The 15,370-nt window shown below is 33.8% G+C and overlaps 2 protein-coding genes across 5 annotated transcripts; both read left to right on the top strand.

Annotated features, from left to right (window-relative positions):
• Nucleotides 1-1,428: 1,428 nt before the first annotated feature.
• Nucleotides 1,429-7,869, top strand: LOC108347219 (disease resistance protein RPV1-like). Of its 3 annotated transcripts, none has more exons than XM_052868951.1 (5): nucleotides 1,429-1,962; nucleotides 2,051-3,128; nucleotides 3,227-3,445; nucleotides 3,571-4,293; nucleotides 7,557-7,869. In XM_052868951.1, the coding sequence occupies exons 1-5, from the start codon at nucleotides 1,478-1,480 to the stop codon at nucleotides 7,782-7,784; spliced, it is 2,733 nt and encodes a 910-aa protein (XP_052724911.1). In that variant the 5' UTR covers nucleotides 1,429-1,477; the 3' UTR covers nucleotides 7,785-7,869. The 3 variants fall into 3 exon arrangements, with proteins under 3 accessions (XP_052724911.1, XP_052724910.1, XP_017441870.2); XM_052868950.1 differs by having other exon boundaries at nucleotides 7,335-7,869; XM_017586381.2 differs by having other exon boundaries at nucleotides 1,753-1,962; nucleotides 2,200-3,128; nucleotides 7,335-7,869.
• Nucleotides 7,870-9,932: 2,063 nt separating this feature from the next.
• Nucleotides 9,933-12,155, top strand: LOC108347012 (uncharacterized). 2 transcript variants are annotated; one of them, XR_001833832.2, is made up of 4 exons: nucleotides 9,933-10,553; nucleotides 10,741-10,800; nucleotides 11,447-11,497; nucleotides 11,849-12,155. XR_001833832.2 is itself a non-coding variant. In XM_052868994.1 (4 exons), the coding sequence occupies exons 1-4, from the start codon at nucleotides 10,149-10,151 to the stop codon at nucleotides 11,873-11,875; spliced, it is 381 nt and encodes a 126-aa protein (XP_052724954.1). In that variant the 5' UTR covers nucleotides 9,933-10,148; the 3' UTR covers nucleotides 11,876-12,155. The 2 variants fall into 2 exon arrangements, 1 of the variants encoding a protein (XP_052724954.1); XM_052868994.1 differs by lacking the exon at nucleotides 10,741-10,800 and having other exon boundaries at nucleotides 9,933-10,295; nucleotides 10,398-10,553.
• Nucleotides 12,156-15,370: the final 3,215 nt, after the last annotated feature.

Raw genomic sequence — 15,370 nt, 5'->3', positions numbered from 1 at the left:
AAATTCTTACATTAAGGTTGAAGGGGATAGTATTGGCTTATTTGGCTCAGAACATGTAAAAGAGGTAGAAGAGTAAGATGACCTTGATCATGTGTAACAAGCAAGCAAATGATTCAATTAAGAGAAACTCAAGCAAAGTCAATTGCGATCTAACATCATAGCATTCACAAGAAAAATCTAAGGCACAACATCTCACAAGGTTAACTCAAGGTTCCACAAACATCATCAAACAATTGCCATATATATTGATCACAGTTAAACATAAAGCATTCTCATACTTTTCATAAAGAAAACAACCACAATTTGAAATAACTTGAACCATCTCAAGACTCATTTCATATTTATGTTTTTCTTATTTTTATTTATTTTATTTTATTCTCTTTTTCCTCGATTTATTTTGTTTGTTTGTCTTTCACTTTCCCATTTTGTTCTGATTTTATTTTATCCTTTACTTTAATTAATCCTCTTATTCTGATTTTAATTTATTATCGTACACCCTTGTTATTTTTTAGTTTTTAATTGAGTCCTTTTTTACATCGTTTTCTCATTTTATATTCTCCCTTTCTCCTTTCCTTTCTAATTTCGATTCCATTATTTTCTACTTGTCCTTTTCATTTTATGCATTTTATAACTTTCGTATTCTCTTCCATCTTTCCTTTTCTCTGACTATTTATTTATTATGAAGCGAAAGAATAGAAAGGGGTTATGGAATTTTGTAAAAAAAGTAACTAACCAAAAGTTTTATATTTTGACCACCGACATATTTTTATATTAGTTTTAAAAATAATTTATCGCATGATGAATTTTTTTTTCTCCATAAAATTTTATAATTAAATTAATTGAATAGCTCGAAACTTCTTTATATAATTCAAAAGTCTTAGTTAAATTTAATAGTATCTCGACATGGAAAAGAGTATTTTAAAATTAAAATCCAATACACCTAAAGAAGTCGGAAAAAGAATATTAGTCACTGGAAAGGAATATTCTTATTGAGAGTTATTCTTTTCTATCGTAATGGGATAAAATATGAAAGAGATGGGCAATTTACGAGATTTTTAAAAATGTTTAAAAACAATTACATATTAACATCCGTTTTTTTGTTATACTTGTTCAAATGACAAATTACTTCCAAATTTAAAGTGAAATCGATTATAATTATACTCCACGTTAAAGTCAACATAATTACCGATACGGCACGCTAAAGGTCCATTGATGACCAACCCATTGACTTTTATCATGTAGTACAAAAGTCCAACAAATTAAAGCAAAACAAAAAAGTTATATAAGTTGACTTAACAGTAATACAATAATTAGATAAAAATTCACATGTGATTATATATGTGTTAACATTGTATTTAACATTTATTAATAGAAGATTAAAACTATATCATTGTTATAAGATGCATTCATCTCCTTCTCTGTCTTCCAGTATTGCTTTCTCTTCTAACTCTTCCTCGCCTCTCATCAATTCCTTTCCATGGATAACGCCTCCTCATCCTACAAACTCCCACGGAAGTACGATGTGCTCATCAACTTCAACGGAGAAGACATCCACAGGAAATTTGTTTCTCATCTCAATTCTGTCCTCTCTACTGTTGGTCTCACCACTTTCCTTCATCACCACAATGCAGTAAAGTCAACTCACATCCAAGAACCTATTCTCAGCCGCTGTCGTGTAGCAATTGTTGTTTTCACCCAAACCTATTCTCAATCTGCCTGGTGTCTTAATCAGCTTCAACAAATCATCAAATGGCACGAAACTTATTGCCGACATGTTCTGCCTGTATATTATGAAATCCAGCCATCTGATGTACGTCTTCAGAAGGGTGACTTTGGAAAAGCCTTGAAGGCAACTGCACAACAAACATTTTCAGGAGAAGAACTGGAGGATGGAATGTCCAGGTGGAGTCATGCACTCACCAAAGCTGCAAATTTCTTTGGATGGGATGAGAGCAATCACAGGTACATCACTCACTCAATCAACCACCTTTTAAGCCTCGGATATTTTCTTAATACATGACTTCTTCTATAACTGCTATTGAACATGAAGGAGTGATGCTGAATTAGTGGACAAAATTGTTAAGAGCGTTGTTAATTTACCAATCTTGTCTGCTACTAAATTTCCAGTTGGATTACAATCCCACGTGGAAGATCTGATTCGAACTATAAAAAATAAATCCAATGAAGTTTATATGATAGGGATAGGTGGAGAGGAAGGATCTGGTAAAACCACTCTTGCCAAAGCCATCTACAATCAAATTCATTGGACATTCAAGAAGAAAAGTTTCATTGAAAATATTTCACAAGTCAGCGAAATAAGAGGGCAACTTCGTTTACAAGAACAACTTCTTTTAGATGTCCTAAAACAAAAGGTGGAGATTCCTAACATTGATGTGGGAAGAAGTATCATTCGGGAAAGACTTTCTGGGAAAAGGGTGCTCATTGTACTTGATGATTTGCCTTCCAATTATGAACTGTTAGCACTATGGAATTATAGTCATAATTGGTTCGGTGAAGGAAGTGTAATAATCATTACAATAACAGAGTTCGGCGTAATGAGTAAATATCCAGTTGATTCTGTATTTCGGATAAACCTAATGAACGAAGAGGAGTCCCTTGAGCTTCTTAGTTGGCATGCATTTAGAGAACCAAAACCAAAGGAAGAATACGAAGACCTTGCAAGAAGAGTAGTTAGTTATTGTGGAGGATTACCTCTAGCTCTTGAAGTCATTGGAAGTACTTTATTTGAAAAGACGAAAGAGGAATGGAACAGTTTATTGTTTAGATTTCGGATCCCGATGGTTGACATTCATACTGTTCGAGAGATAATAAAAGTAAGCATCGAAGGTTCACTGAATGAAATGGAAAAAGATATATTCCTTGATATATGTTGTTTCTTTGTTGGTAAGAGCAGAGCCTATGTTAGGAAGATCCTAAATGGCTGTGGAGTAGACGCTGATATTGCAATAAGAGTTCTTATCGAGCGTAACCTTATCAAAATTAATAAGAACAACAAATTTGGAATGCATCCTTTGCTACAAGAAATCGGAATAAAAATTATTTATGAAAATTCAGGAAAGGATCTTGGGAAGAACAGGCGACTGTGGTTTGATAAGGATGCAAAATATGTAAGAACAATTCTTTACATGTGGTTTGAAACTTCTTTTGAAAGCGTTGACTTTCTCCTGTGCAGTACATTCGTTTTTATTTGCTCTTTTCATCACAGGTGCCAGAAACCTTGCAGTGGTTGCCTGTGGAACCACCTTCAGTTCGCATTGCCTTTGGAGAACCGATTCTAAATTCAGAGTACCTTCTTAAGAAGCTAAGATGGATCAGATTGCATGGGTTTTCTTCAGAATGTCTACCTAACAACTCTTATGAGGATGATTCAACAGCGATTGATTTAAAACGCAGTCTTCTTCGATTTCTCTGGAAAACACCCCAGGTCTTATTACCAGCCACTTCTCGTCAAAACACAACAATTTATATAAAAAAAATTACTAGCTTCCTATTATTTCATTTTTTATTTCTACTCTTATATTTCTAAATTGAAAAACTATTTTGGTGCAGGTTTTGAGATCCATAAAAGTCCTTAACCTCAGTCACTCCGAGCATTTAACTACAACCCCTGACTTTACCGGATTACCATGTCTTGAACACCTCATTTTCAAATATTGTTCAAGATTGAGCAAAGTACACCAATCTATTGGATCACTCAACAGTCTTATACTGCTAAATTTGAAAGACTGTACAAGTCTAAACAATCTTCCAACAGAGATATATGACTTGAAATCTTTAAGAACCTTCATTCTTTCTGGTTGTTCCAAGATTGACATAAAGGATAAAGATATAGCAAAGTTGGAATCCTTGATAACTTTAATTGCTGAAAATACAGCAGTGAAACTTGTTCCTTTTTCAATTGTAAGCTCAAAAAGCATTGGATATATATCCCTACGTGGATTTGAGGGATTATCTCATAATCTTTTTCCTTCTATCATTCGGTCTTGGATGTCCCCAATAATGAATCCCATCTCTTATATTCATTTGTTTTGCATGGATATGGAGGATAATACGATTGATATTGCACCGTTGCTTAGCACCCTTGCAAATATTCGAAGGGTTTTGGTAGCATGTGACACCGATTTCCAATTATCTAAGGAACTGAAAAATATTTTGGATGACTACTTTCCGGGTATCACAGAATCAGGAATTTCAAAGCAGCACTGCAGGTGTTCTTTGATTGGTGTTGGAGCATACCACAAATTCTTCAATGCTGTCAAAAACATATATGAGGTTCTTCTCTAACTTTGTCTGTTTCTTACCTTCACTGTCATTATAGCTATTAATAAAGAGAACATAAAATAATCCTAGTAAAATATCTGACAGAAACTACAATAATCAATTTTATCACGTTTAATTTCTATTGCCATAGAACCTCATCTAGAGGTTTCTTATTTAGGTAATCAACTAATCATGTGATTTTTCTTTTATTTCAATACTTTCTTACTTTATTATACTGGCTTCATGATTGTTATATTTCCAGTCGTGGAAGAAATATACTTAAACCGACAAAAACATAAATGCTCTGTAAATCACTAACGAGGTAATGATGATACATACAGAACAAAACTCTCAATCAGATTTGTTTAGATGAATTACCATTAGTATGTTTTGATTATGTACTGCATTGTTGTTTGTTTGATTATAAATGTCCACTTTGTAATTATTAATGTTAAAATAATGATTATAGAGGACAATTTGAATAGAAAAATTAGATAAAATGACCAAGCCTACTTTATGGGAGAATCTCACAACATAAGTATTGTGATATTTTCTTGAGTTTTGCTATTAATTGATAATTGAAGGCTTTAAATAGTTCTAACACTTATAATAATATTACGGAGTATAAAAATAAAATATCAACTATTTTAAAATAAAATCAGTTTAATCTATCATAAAATAATATTGTACATACATAAATCGAAAATCATAACTACGTATCCCTATTTTTTTTCTATCAAATTAAACTAAATATTATTATACCCAAAAACTAATAAAATAAGATTTAAACAAAAATTATTAATAAAACTCTAAAATTTAAGTTTATCACAACAAACTCCCCCATAAACTTAAATTCTTCCTTCCTTCATTCCATTTTCCGTGTGCATCATCCTACTCCGGGTTTGCATCTTATTTCCAAGATTTTCACTTCCAGTTCATACAACCGGTTCTTCTTTGCTTTTATCTGGGTTGTTAGACAATCATGTTTATCCTTTAAATACAGTACCTGATTTTTCATAAAAACTGAATTACCTTTTTCAATTATCTGACCCATGCTTAAAATATTGCTCTTCAGCTCCAGAACATAGTAAACATCCTTAATCTCTCCAACTCGTCAATTCTTTTGCATATGTTGGATTGTTCAACACCCTTTCACGGCCACCTTGGAGTCATCTCCAAAAGACATAAATTTGGCCTCCACCTTGGTGAGTTTATAAAAAAAGTTCTTGTTTCCACACATATGATTGCTTGCCCCAGTATCTAGATACCATACCCAGTTGGTAGAAATCCCGTCAGCCTTCATCTCTTCTTCATCTTCTTCTTCCCTATTTTTATCTAGTTCAAGAACGTTAGATGCTTTCTCTTCCTTTTCAAGAGTCGCCTTCTTCAGCTCCTCAAGCTCAACCCTCTGTGTATTCATAATTTCATTAGCTTCATCTAGAAGCCTTCCTATATGCTGAATCTCTTCATCTTTTTGTTTGAGTTCTTTCTCTAGGTTTTCCTTCTCCACAATTGTTGCATCTTTTACTAAGACCACTTCATCTATTGTTTGGATTAGGCTCTCCATGTCCATTGCATCCGAGCTCTTTGCCATCAATAGGATTTCACACTCTTCTTCAACATCTTCAGTATCGAGATTTGTCTCCCTCTTTGTCTTGGTCTTGCAATAATTTGCAATATGACCAACCTTGCCACAGTTGTAGCACTTGCTTGATCTACACTTGTTTGCATAATGGTCATACTTTCCATACTTAAAACACTCAACTCCTAACTAATCTCCTCGGCCTTTTCCTTGTCCTCGGTCACGCGACGCCAATTCTGCTGATCGGTTTGCTCTTCACTATTATTCTCAAAATTACCTCGGCAACGTCCACCTCGTCCTCGGCTTCCTCGCCCTCTACCGCTAGAACCTCGGCACTGAGTAATCCGAGATTTATTCGAGTCAAACTGTATCTGTAGTGCTTGATCATCGAGTTCCCTCTTTTTCTTTTTCTTCCTCAATTCGTGGGCTTTTAATGACCCAGCTAACTCCTCCACAGTGAGAGTTGACAAATCCTTTGTCTCTTCAATAGTGACCACAATACTTTCAAAATCATCTGTCAGATTTCTCAAGATATTTTCCGCAACCCGGTTAGGAGGAACCTCTTCTCCGTTCATTCCGAGTTGGTTAGCCATCTTCTGCACTCGAGTTATAAATTCGACAACTCCCTCATTTTCATTCATCTTCATATGTTCAAACTCTCTTTTGAGAGCTTGTACTCGAACCTGCTTCACACGAGTATCTCCTTTGTATGCCACCTTCAGAATTTCCCATGCTTCTTTTGCTGACTTTGCATTAGCTATTTTCTCGAATCTAGATTCATCCACTGCATTATACAGAAAGTACAAAGTCGATCTGTCTTTCACTCGTGTCTTTTTCAATGCAGCAATCTGGTTCACTACCTGATGCTCATCATCTGCGGGTTCATTGTACTCGTCCTCCACTATGTCCCATACATCTTGGGATCCAAGAAGAGCCTTCATCTACAAAGACCAATTGTCGTAATTGGTATTTTCCGACAATTGTGGCACACTCATCCCATTGACTACCTTTGTCATCTCTCTCACAAAAAAATCAAGCACTTACTTTTTCTCTCACGGTGTTTGACTCTCTCCTCTCTCTCCTCTCTCTTTTTCTCTCTCTCGGTACTCAGAGCATAAAGCTCTGATACCACTGATGGGAGAATCTCACAATATGCGCACTCTAATATTTTCCTGAAATTGAGTCTTGCTATTCATTGATAATTGAAGGGCTTTAAATATCCATAACACTTACAATATTACGGGGTATAAAAATAAAATATCCAACTATCTTAAAAATAAAATCTACTTAATCTATCATAAAATAATATTGTACCTACATAAACTGAAAATCATAACTACGTATCCCTATTTTATTTTTATCAAATCAAACTAAATATTATTATACCCAAAAACTAATAAAATAAAATTTAAACAAAAATTATTAATAAAACCCTAAAATTTAAGTTTATCCCATGAGTCTTATGATGCAGGTATTGGCAAGCAGTGAGTCTGGTGATATTTGTCTCCCAGCCGTCAATGATCCTTATTGTTTAACCCATATGGGTCATGGACACTCTGTTTCTTTCGTTGTGCCTCAAGATCGTTACATGAAAGGAATGACTTTGTGTGTTGTTTATTTATCAACTCCTAAAATCATTGAACCTGAATTTACTACTGTCGTAGTTGTTAATTACACAAAGTGTACATTCCAGATACACAACCATGGCACAGTCATTTCCTTTAAAGATGAAGATTGGCATGACATAATGTTAAATTTAGAATCTGGAGACAAGGTGGAAATTTTTGTGAATTTCGGCAATGGATTGGTGGTCAAGAACACCACGGTGTATCTGATATGTGGTGAATCAAAGAACATGAAAAAAGCGTCTGAGCCAAAGAAGCATGGTCTCATTAGATTCGTAAAGAAAGTTGTAATGTGACTTCTGATAAGTCATTTATGTTCTTTGAGAACAACATGATCACTTTAGTGATGGAAATAATACTATTGTTCTTTATTGCTATTTATATATTCCCTTACTTTCTTTCTTGTTTTTCTTTAGAGTATAGCTTACAGTTAAGAATTTCATGTGTTTTGTAAGCTATTTTATATTTCAATTTATGAAATCATACAGAATCTTAAATTTTATGATTTTCACAAATACTCATATACATAAGTATGAAAGAAAAAAAACTTAACTATATCTATTGCAAAAAATAAAGGTATTCTCAAAACTTTCTATAAGCATTCCGATAGTCAATCCAAAGAACCAAGTTTGCACAAAAAATGCATCCAGATCCTATTATAAAGTCAAAGTTTCTGTTATCATGATTAAACAATGAAAAAAAATTATAAACGGAGTGAAGCAATAAATTAATATAGAACATAACTTTTTTCTTATAGACTTTCTTATCAATTTTTCATAAATTTTAAAACTGAAATTTAATCTCATTAAACAAACATTAGATTAGATTAACTAATCTGAAACGAATAAAGTAATTTTCCATTGACAAAGTCTGGATCTATAATATTTATTATGTGCTTTGTAAGACCTTGGAAAATGAACATCGTAACCCACGTGTCAAATCAAAATTTAATGCACTAAAACCCTGCTCAGACCATTTAAAACGCATTTCCAAACTCTGCACACTGACGCCAGGTGTCAAGTATGGAACGTTCGAAAATCAGTAGTGGAAGACAAGTGTCTGTATGAGAGTGCACGTTCGTTTTGCTTGGGAAAGAAAAATGATTTTCTGAAACACTTCTTCCCACTCTCTGCATGCACCCTTCTTCCTCCTGAAACCTGACCTTTCAATTTCTCATCCTTCTCTCTAGAAAGCTTCCATCTTCTCTCTACTGTAACTCACTCTTCTATGCTCCGATCACTGTTCAGGCACCGTAGAAGTATTCCCGTCGTCTCGAGCTTCCACCTGAACCGATTGGTTTAGAGTTCTGAAACTGGTAAGTTCGTTTTCCTTCAACTGTTCGTCTTGGTGAACATGCACACCCAACTCTGGGTGCATGAGTTCTTAAGTTAAATATTGAACCCTTTTTCATCTGTCTTTGATGTTGATTCAAAGAGTAGTAAGTGTTGTGGGTAGAAGGGATTGTAGTTGGAAAGTCAAGTTGCAAACTTAGGACGATCGTTCACATTAGAGGTAAGGGAAGCATATTAATTTAATTCGTATGTTGTTGTATGCTTGCTGAAAATGAATGCATGTTGTTGAACGAGTGAATGTATGTATCTAGTATGAATATGATGCATAATGGTTGATATGTATGAAGTGTATGAATGTGAAAATGAGTTATGTATATGGAGAGTGAATTATTAATGTGGATGCTATAAAGTGTGAAAATTTATAATTGATGTGAAGTATAAAGTATGAACTGGTATGTGGAAAAACTTAATTTGAAGATAGTTACAAATTTGAATGTGAACTTCTTACTATGATTATGTACGTTCGTCATCGAATGGTCCTCTACCGTTCGGTTTTCTAATAAACTGGTTAAAATGGAATTCTTTCATTTGGAAAGAATTCTAGTTGAGGACGAACGCCCTCTTTTATTAGTGCTACGTTTAAGTGTTCGGCCAACGTAGATATCCTGAGTGTTGTGTGAGGAATTGAGAAACTTTTAAACATAATTGGATACTTAGTCATTCTGAATTCTATCTTCATCATCTTATAATAACCTTACTTCTATTTATAATTATGAGTTCAAATCAGTGAGGGGTCTCGACCCAAAGCGTACGTATTGAGTGGCGCTCGGTCTTATACCGAACGCTCGTCCTTGTCGATAATTATCAAATGGGTAGAAATAGCGTTCGTCCAAATTTATATAAATCAGTATACCGCGTTCAGTCATTGACTGGCAGTCGGTCTTTCTAATTGAATTGTCTCGGTATGGTCTTCTACCACTACAAAAAAAACAATATTTACTGGAGGTTATATTGCGGAGGTTATAAAAAACCTCCTCAAACTGACATAGTTTAAAGTAATTTTGGTAAATTGTGTAAAAACTAATAATAACAGAGGTTTTAGTTCTTTTTTAGGAGGTTTATATCTAACTTATTTTCTTTCCCTCACTATTTTTCAGTTCCCTCCAACATTTTACACTCACCAAATCTTCTCCCAAATCAAAACCCTACAACTTCCTCCCAAATAAAATCATAAACACCAGTTCGTGTTACAAAGTTCTGCATCCAGAACCTCTTTTTCCTCCCTCTCTACTGTCGCGCCTCCACAATGAGAGGAGTTTTTTCTTCCAGTTTTCACTCTTCACCTCCACTCTCTTTCTCTTTCCGGTGATGAATCCGAGAACGATTGTTTCAGGTCTACACGCAGCCGCACTAAATTCAAACGCTCTGCGATGGAGGAAGCCCATGAAATCCCACGCGCCAAGGACGCGAAGGAGAGATGAGGAGGAAGCCCTTGGTGTGGAGCGCCTCCCCGAGGTTCTCGAAGCTTCTAGGAGGAGCCTCAATTCTGCCTAAGTCACTTTTCTCGTCAAATGATGCCTCAATCTCTTGAAGGATAACAGCTTCAAGGTCTCGCAGGGCACGCTTCAGGCGCTCGACTCCGCCGCCGTTCGAGCTGGCGACCACTTCAAGCTCCAATTGAATGTGTTCGCTTCCATTGTCGTCGAAAGGCTAGGCAACGCTAAACAGCCCATCAGTGACGCCACTAGGCGCCTCTTGCTTACTCTCATAGAGGTAATTACCTTCAATTCTTGGAATTGTTATTTATGTATATGGATGTTAGTGAATCGTGAATGCAAAACCTAGGAAAGAATAGAGTTTGGTAACTAAGGTTTTTGCAAAAGTAGAGAATCTCAAATCAATTATAACGAAAGTGAAAAAAATGACATTTTAGTGGATTTTCTCATATATGCTTCTGAAGGAAATGAAGCCGCTTGCAAATGAGCAAATAAAGGTTCTCCTGAAGGTTCAGTGCTAGAAGGTAAGATAATAAGTATGTGAAGTGTAGGTTTCATTGAATTTTATAATTTATATATCATTTTAATGATTCTAGGTGATGTAGTGAATTAAATTTTTGAGAAACAACTAGCTTGAGAATAAAAGAATGCGATAACAGTGATAATCATAATATAAGTAGGGTGATGGCTGAAGAATCCTCCTTTTGAAGAGTTGGAATAATTTGATTGAGTGGTTGTGAATGTTGTGATTTCTCTGACCATAAAACCATGTTCTCTGTTCTGACCATAAAACCCTATGTTATTCACACATTGGTGCTCTCATAATTTATTCATAATTAATGAAAAGTGTTTGAGTTTTTTCCGACTTTGGTAACTGCAACAACTCAAGCCTGGGTATACTACACCTCCACTGCCTACTCTATTGCATTTCACTCTCATTTTAGTTATCATCATATAAGTTGATTTCTCCATTAGTTGAAGTCTTATTTCATGTAAAAAGTGTTTAGAATATTGAAAGTATGGTAGGATATTCAGTGGTGTGCTACTTTTTGTAGGTGTGAAAGTTCTTAGTAACTAATGCTAAGTGACAATTTGAATGATAACACTGTACTGATGATTGTTATTGGAGTTTTTTGTTCTTATTTTTCTTTTTTATTTCTTGTCATCCAGGAGAAGGATAAACATAATGGGAAGAGAGACAACATGGAGGGATCACATAAGGTGAAATGAAAGCGTTCTTACACATAGTGTTTGAGTTTGTAGGATGTTAGTTTTTGATTTAAGGTAGTGTGGTGGAGTTTGGTAGAGATGCAGAACTTTGCGTCCATCTCCATTGCATCCACCTTTACAAATCTCTTATATCTATTTTGGTATGTGTTCCTCATTTCCATTTTTCTCTTTTATTTTTGGCTTTTGTCATTTTCTCTAATTTTCACAATCATGGAAATCTAATATCGCTTTTGCATTGCAATCTGATGTGATGAATTATGAACCTGTAATTGTTTGGAGAGTTGTCTGTTGTGGTAATTGAAGGGCTGCTAATTAATGAGTGATGTCGTTGCCTTGTCACAGAAACTTATATTTGATGAAGCTAACTAATGAGTCATTGCCTTGTCCCACGTCACCTTACAACTATAGCTATGGAGTGGTGCTGTTGGAATTGCTCATGGGAAGACGAGTTTCAAATAAGTTGAATATGAAGCAAGATGATGTTTTCTAGTGGCTTTGTTCCATGGGTTTTTACTTGGTCTAGTTGTTTTCTATCGTGTTAGACTTTTAGTCAATTTTGAATATTCCTTAAACATTATGTATCTTTTACATTGTAATTGTCAATTGATGTACTTTATCTTAAATTATCAATAAAATTATTTTTTATTAATTTTTGTGTACTTTATAATTTTATATATTTTATTTATTTATTATTATAAAAAATAGATTTCATTAAAATAAGAAATTATGAATGTATGTGGATAATTATAAATAAGGAGGTTTCAAACCTCTACAAAATAATAATCACTAATAGAAGAGGTTAAAACCCTCAACAAAAAGACCTCTGCAATATAAATTGGATACCAGGGGTCATTAAAAACCTCCGCAAATTAATAGCGACGACTCTAATTGCGGGGGTTTGAAAAACCTCTGGAAATTAATTTGCGGAGGGTAAAAACCTCCGCAAAATGGAAAATAAACCTCTAATAAATAACAATTTTTTTGTAGTGTACTCGTCTTGAGGTGTCTTCATCTATTTGGATTCGGCCTAGAGCCTTCTTACTTAAATTATTCCTTGAGTAATGATTTGGTCTTACTAGAGTCAGTTCATTCAACTGATTCGAGTAGAAAATGACGTTCGGTAAATCTGATGTGTCGGTTTTATTTGGTTCTGAAAACGAGAATCTCTCGGTCTAGTTGTTCACGTTCATCCTTGTTATGAAGAGGGTTGGACGCTCGTTATTTTATGTAAACGTAATGAAAGACGAAAATGAAGTTAAAGTGAAATATTATACGTAATGAACAGTATATGAGATGAATAATTGATGGTGGACTTTGAACGAGCGTTCCAGGGAGGAACGACTCTATGTATTGAATATGGGAAGTTTGTATAGTATGAACGTGGTAAAGCTACTGATGGCAGTTTATCTTGATGTTCCGTGAATGCTCGTCCTCACGTAGAGGAGGGTAGGTCATGTGTGGGAACGGCAGGAGGTCCTAGTCCTTAGGAGTACTTTGGACTGATGGGGCTAACCTCGGGTGACAGCTGTTGAGTGTTCCCAGTTACTACATCACCCGGGTGCACGAACGCCTGTAGATACACAGATTCATACAGTCCGGACAATCTGTCTAATGAGAGTTTTTGGATGGTTATATGTGCTGAGATATTCTTGTATTGTTGGTATATTTAAATTGTATGTTGATGCACGAATTAAATTACGTAAGCTTACCCTGTGTTCTTTCCTTGTGTTGTCTTGTCCTTGTACGTTCGTCCTGTCATTGCAATGATCATCCGTGTGGATGTGAGCAGAAGGCGAGGCTTTGCTTGAGGAGATGCTTGAAGAGGGAATCTTAGAGGAAGAAAATCTCGTCGACGTAGAAGTGAAGGCCGAACAGTAGATCGCTCGGTTATTTTGTTTAGTAGTTATTTTAGCGGGTCGTCTTAGAGCGATCACCTTTTCTGTTTCTGAATTAACCGTTCGGTATTGTTATATTGTAAACTGTTCGGTCAGGTTAGCTTGTTGAACTTCTCGTTATTTTGTAACTCGCATAGTGTAAGGTCGTTCGGCCAGAACCTGTATTCTTGTTAAATTTAAGACTGATTTGACTTATCATTAAATGTAATTAATTCTACTATATGGTGTTTACTGTATTTTTGGGATGTTACATGCTTAGACTAGATTCCATTCTTTCATAATTGATTCTAATTTCCATTTCAAAAAGTCAAAGCAAAAATAAAAATAATTTTTCAATTTTTTATCATGATTAAGAAATTAAAAGTAGTATTCAAATATACATTTAATAAGAGCAATTTGTTTACCATTTGAAAATCAAGGAAAGTTGTGTTATCTAATATGGTTCACTAACAGAAATTGATTTCAAGAATATAAATTTAATCTGAATACATTATTTTTGGGTAAATATAACATTTTCACTAAAATTAATTATATGAAACTAATGATTACCTTTTAATGAAATTTTGAATGATAATTATTAACCTTTTACAACTTGATTTCACACTGACTTTTGAATATGGATACCATTTTCCATAAGTGGAAAAATAAAAAAAGTTGGAACTGGGATTCTTTATTTGGCAAGAGTTGTAAACAGCTTTGTTAAACGTGTTTTTCAGGAAAAATTGCATAAAAAATTCATGGGTTCAACCAACATCAACTCCAACAGCCTGCAATTTATAAGATATACCCATAAAAGACTAGTGTTCATATCACAATATTATAATTATTGGTGTGAAAATGAGTCAACCTAGTCTATCACGGATTTGAGTTGAGTTGGGTTTGAAAAAAATATAATTTTTTTAGGCGGGTTAGTTTTCAACCCGACTCACCAACTCACCTAATTTAATTTAATTATTTATTATTTTGTGTTTCAATATTATTAGTTAGCATTTATTTATTATATTGTAGATGGGGATGAAAAAAAAGATTTATTAAGAGAGAAAAATATTATAAATTTATTTATTCAAGACTTTAATATTATAAATGGACAAGAGATACAAAAATGATCAATATTCAAAACTTATTTATTCGCCTTTTGTACTTGTTTTAGGATTATGCTTGCATTGCATAATAATTTTTTTATTTTGAATTGTCTTTGAAGTTTAACATATTTTAGAGTGAAATTTATTTAGATTTGAATTAAAAAAATTATAATTTTTTTATTTAAAAAAAACTTATAATTAAATGAAACCAACCTGTTTAATCCACCAACCTGTGATGGTCAGGTCAAGTTCAAATTTTTTCAACTCGCTAATAAGTAAGTCGGATTGGGTAGCTCACTAAGTGACCAACCCGTGGTAGGCTGGACCTGGTCGAGCCGAGTTATCTGTTTTGACATCTCTAATTATAATGGGAAAATGTGTTTTTTATTAACCAAGAGAATGTTTGGAGAAAATTTCTCTACAAAACTTCTAAGAAAGAAAAACATGATTAACTTTAGTTTATGATATTGAGGTGATTTTCTTCCTCAATATTTCTTACGATAGAAAACTAAAAAGAAATTAAATATTTTATTTTATAAACTAAAATTATCTTATGCATAAGTTGATTTATAAAAAAATATTATATAATTGTATTTGTTAGTTTTGTTTAAAGTAATTTTTAAATCTTTTTTAGTCTTTAAAGTAATTTTTTAATTTGTAAAAATTTGTTTATTTTAATTTTTTATTAATAGTGTTTAAATCGCTAATTGTTTATCTCAACTAACAAATGAGTTGTGAATTTTAAATATAAATGACAAGTTGTTATCACGTAGTGCAAAAGTCCAAAATGTGATGATGTATGCGTTAATATTGTATTTAACATTTATGAATAAAAGATTAAATCTACATTGTATTTAACATCTCCTTCTCTGTGTTGCAGTATTAGT

This window comes from Vigna angularis, chromosome 9 (genome assembly GCF_016808095.1).
Source record: "Vigna angularis cultivar LongXiaoDou No.4 chromosome 9, ASM1680809v1, whole genome shotgun sequence".
NCBI classification, from domain to species: domain Eukaryota; kingdom Viridiplantae; phylum Streptophyta; class Magnoliopsida; order Fabales; family Fabaceae; genus Vigna; species Vigna angularis.
This window is presented reverse-complemented; position numbering and strand designations above follow the sequence as displayed.

What these genes read in the sequence shown, in the direction of transcription:
- LOC108347012 (XM_052868994.1), top strand. Translation starts at nt 10,149, where the DNA reads ATGAATCCGAGAACGATTGTTTCAGGTCTACACGCAGCCGCACTAAAT. An exon ending in GTGTGGAGCGCCTCCCCGAG is followed by an intron (nt 10,296 to 10,397) that starts GTTCTCGAAGCT and finishes AAGGTCTCGCAG; the next exon opens with GGCACGCTTCAGGCGCTCGA. An exon ending in ACATGGAGGGATCACATAAG is followed by an intron (nt 11,498 to 11,848) that starts GTGAAATGAAAG and finishes GCCTTGTCACAG; the next exon opens with AAACTTATATTTGATGAAGC.
- LOC108347219 (XM_052868950.1), top strand. Translation starts at nt 1,478, where the DNA reads ATGGATAACGCCTCCTCATCCTACAAACTCCCACGGAAGTACGATGTG. An exon ending in TTGATAAGGATGCAAAATAT is followed by an intron (nt 3,129 to 3,226) that starts GTAAGAACAATT and finishes TTTTCATCACAG; the next exon opens with GTGCCAGAAACCTTGCAGTG. An exon ending in CTGTCAAAAACATATATGAG is followed by an intron (nt 4,294 to 7,334) that starts GTTCTTCTCTAA and finishes CTTATGATGCAG; the next exon opens with GTATTGGCAAGCAGTGAGTC.